This window comes from Limulus polyphemus, unplaced genomic scaffold (genome assembly GCF_000517525.1).
Source record: "Limulus polyphemus unplaced genomic scaffold, Limulus_polyphemus-2.1.2 Scaffold3848, whole genome shotgun sequence".
Taxonomy (NCBI): domain Eukaryota; kingdom Metazoa; phylum Arthropoda; class Merostomata; order Xiphosura; family Limulidae; genus Limulus; species Limulus polyphemus.
In genome coordinates, this window is record NW_013669458.1 from 47,243 (window position 1) to 49,544 (window position 2,302).

General features: G+C 29.5%; 1 protein-coding gene across 1 annotated transcript in view; it reads right to left on the minus strand.

Annotated features, from left to right (window-relative positions):
- Positions 1-2,302, minus strand: part of LOC106470155 (armadillo repeat-containing protein 3-like) — a 68,951-nt gene that overhangs the window by 24,073 nt on the left and 42,576 nt on the right. The window contains exon 16 of the mRNA XM_022398735.1: positions 559-721. Coding sequence (XP_022254443.1) covers positions 559-721 — 163 coding nt within the window. The remainder of the gene's footprint in view (positions 1-558; positions 722-2,302) is intronic.

Here is a 2,302-nt window from a genome sequence, read left to right on the forward strand (position 1 = left end):
AGGAAAATGTTGGAGAATGTTTGTCAGATAAAAATGCATATTTTAAAAGGCCCTAATATAAAAGTGGAAAATGTCAAACAGAATGTATGTCAGACAAAAATTGTACATTTCAAAAGGCCCTAATATAAAAGAGGAAAATGTTGGAGAATGTTTGTCAGACAAAAATTGCACATTTTATAAGGCCCTAATATAAAAGAGGAAAAGGTTAAAGAGAATGTTTGTCAGATAAAAATTGCACACTTTAAAAGGCCCTAATATAAAAGAGGAAAATGTTAAATAGAATGTTTGACAGACAAAAATTGCACACTTTAAAAGGCCCTAATATAAAAGAGAAAAGGTTAAAGAGAATGTTTGTCAGACAAAAATTGCACATTTTAAAAGGCCCTAATATAAAAGAGGAAAAGGTTGAACAAAATGTTTGTCAGACAAAAATTACACACTTTAAAAGGATCTAATATAAAAGAGGAAAATGTTTGCAAAGAAAGTCTATATTACTTCAAAAAAAATAATAATAAAAAAGAAAATTTGGTGGTCATCTCAAATACCAAGAAAATCTACCTTAAATAGTAGGGCTCGGTGAGAAAAAGATCCTTTCTTGAGATATCCCAAAGGTAGGGCATTACATTGAAGGTTGTTTTTCAGCTCATTGAGATGAAGTTCAACTCCAAGAGCAAGATCTTGCCCAACCTGCACAGCACCTCCCATTTTGTCACTGACAAACCTTATACAGGTTGAATAAAGTCAAAATAAGTGAAATTCATATTGAAAAGTTAAAATATAAAAGAATAATAAAAAACATTAATTAACTGTCTGTATATCTTTAGTTGATCACAGCCATATTTCCATAAAATAAGTATTGACAAAGCAGATAATGGGATGAGTTTTAGGAGCTAATTATTCTTGGAAATGTATCAGAAACAATTATACCCATAGATAAACATTAAATGATATCTACAGCAATTCTATTAATACAAAACTTTTCTCTGATATGTAAAGGTCAGAGACATTTATTAAGTGATGACAGTTTCTAAAGTTGAACAGATATTGATTATATAAATATTGTACTGGCCATTAACTTGTCTAATAAATGCTTTTTAAGAAAAAGGTTTTCAATAAAACAAGTTGCTTAAAGACTAAGCATTTACACGAGAAAAGTATTCAAACTTCATATATGTGCAAAGAACAAAACTTCCAGCAAGAATGAAAATATCTCTATAACAAAAGATTCAACATCTTTTAAGCTTTTAAAAGATAAAAAAGGAGACTATGTATATGAGAACTATTAATATTTTTTTAAAAGATATCATGACAAAGAATTATTATGGACTACTTTTTTTTTCTTCAAAACAAAATAAGTATATGCTCTAAGCTAGTTAGTTTAAAATAGTTATTGCTCAAAATTATGTGAGGTCCAAATATTTGTGAATTTTCTTTAGTGTTCATAATTTTACTAAACTTTTCCAAGCTAATCAGCTACCTTAAAATTCTGCCATAATATGTGGCAAGATATTCATGAAACAATATAGTAAAAGCTGATTCCTTCCTGGTAAATGTGTCTTACAAATAGACCATTGGTTATTTTTAAATGACATGCTGCCCCCTAGTGGCACAGTGTTACATCTGCGGACTTATACTACTAGAAACCGGGTTTCAAAACCTGTGGTAGGCAGAGCACAGATAGCCCATTGCATAGCTTTGTGCTTAATAACAAACAACAACAACTTGCCAACTTTATTTATATAAGATTATATACTGGAAAACAATTTTCTCAAAACTATTGACATGTATAATGAATTTTGGTAAAGCTTTTAGGTTATGTGATCTTTAAATCTTTCCAGAAAAAAATATATTTTTAATTTTTTTAGTTCATGAACAAAAGAACTCAATATCTAATACTCAGGTATCATCGAGTGGTTGACAGATTAAAAAGTAAACCAGATAAAAGAAAATACCAAAGCAAACAATGTAAAAGCACTATTATAATCTCTTGCCATCCTTACCATTAAATTTAATGTAGGATAAAAAGTTTTATCATACTCGAAATCCAACAACCAGGCAACAAATAAGTTATACTTCTCACATACAACATAAACAGAGCTTGCTACAAAATGGGAATAGTAAAAATGTGAAAAAAATATCTACCAAAGTAAGACCCACACTGAAACGGGTCTATCAGTTTGAGTCTGTTTTCCATTTCAATCCTAAACTTAATTCATTATCATCATTTTATTTGCCTGTATTGCAATTCTCCATGTTTTAACTTAGCTCCTGGACTAAACTGTCATCAAAAGTATCGAGAATC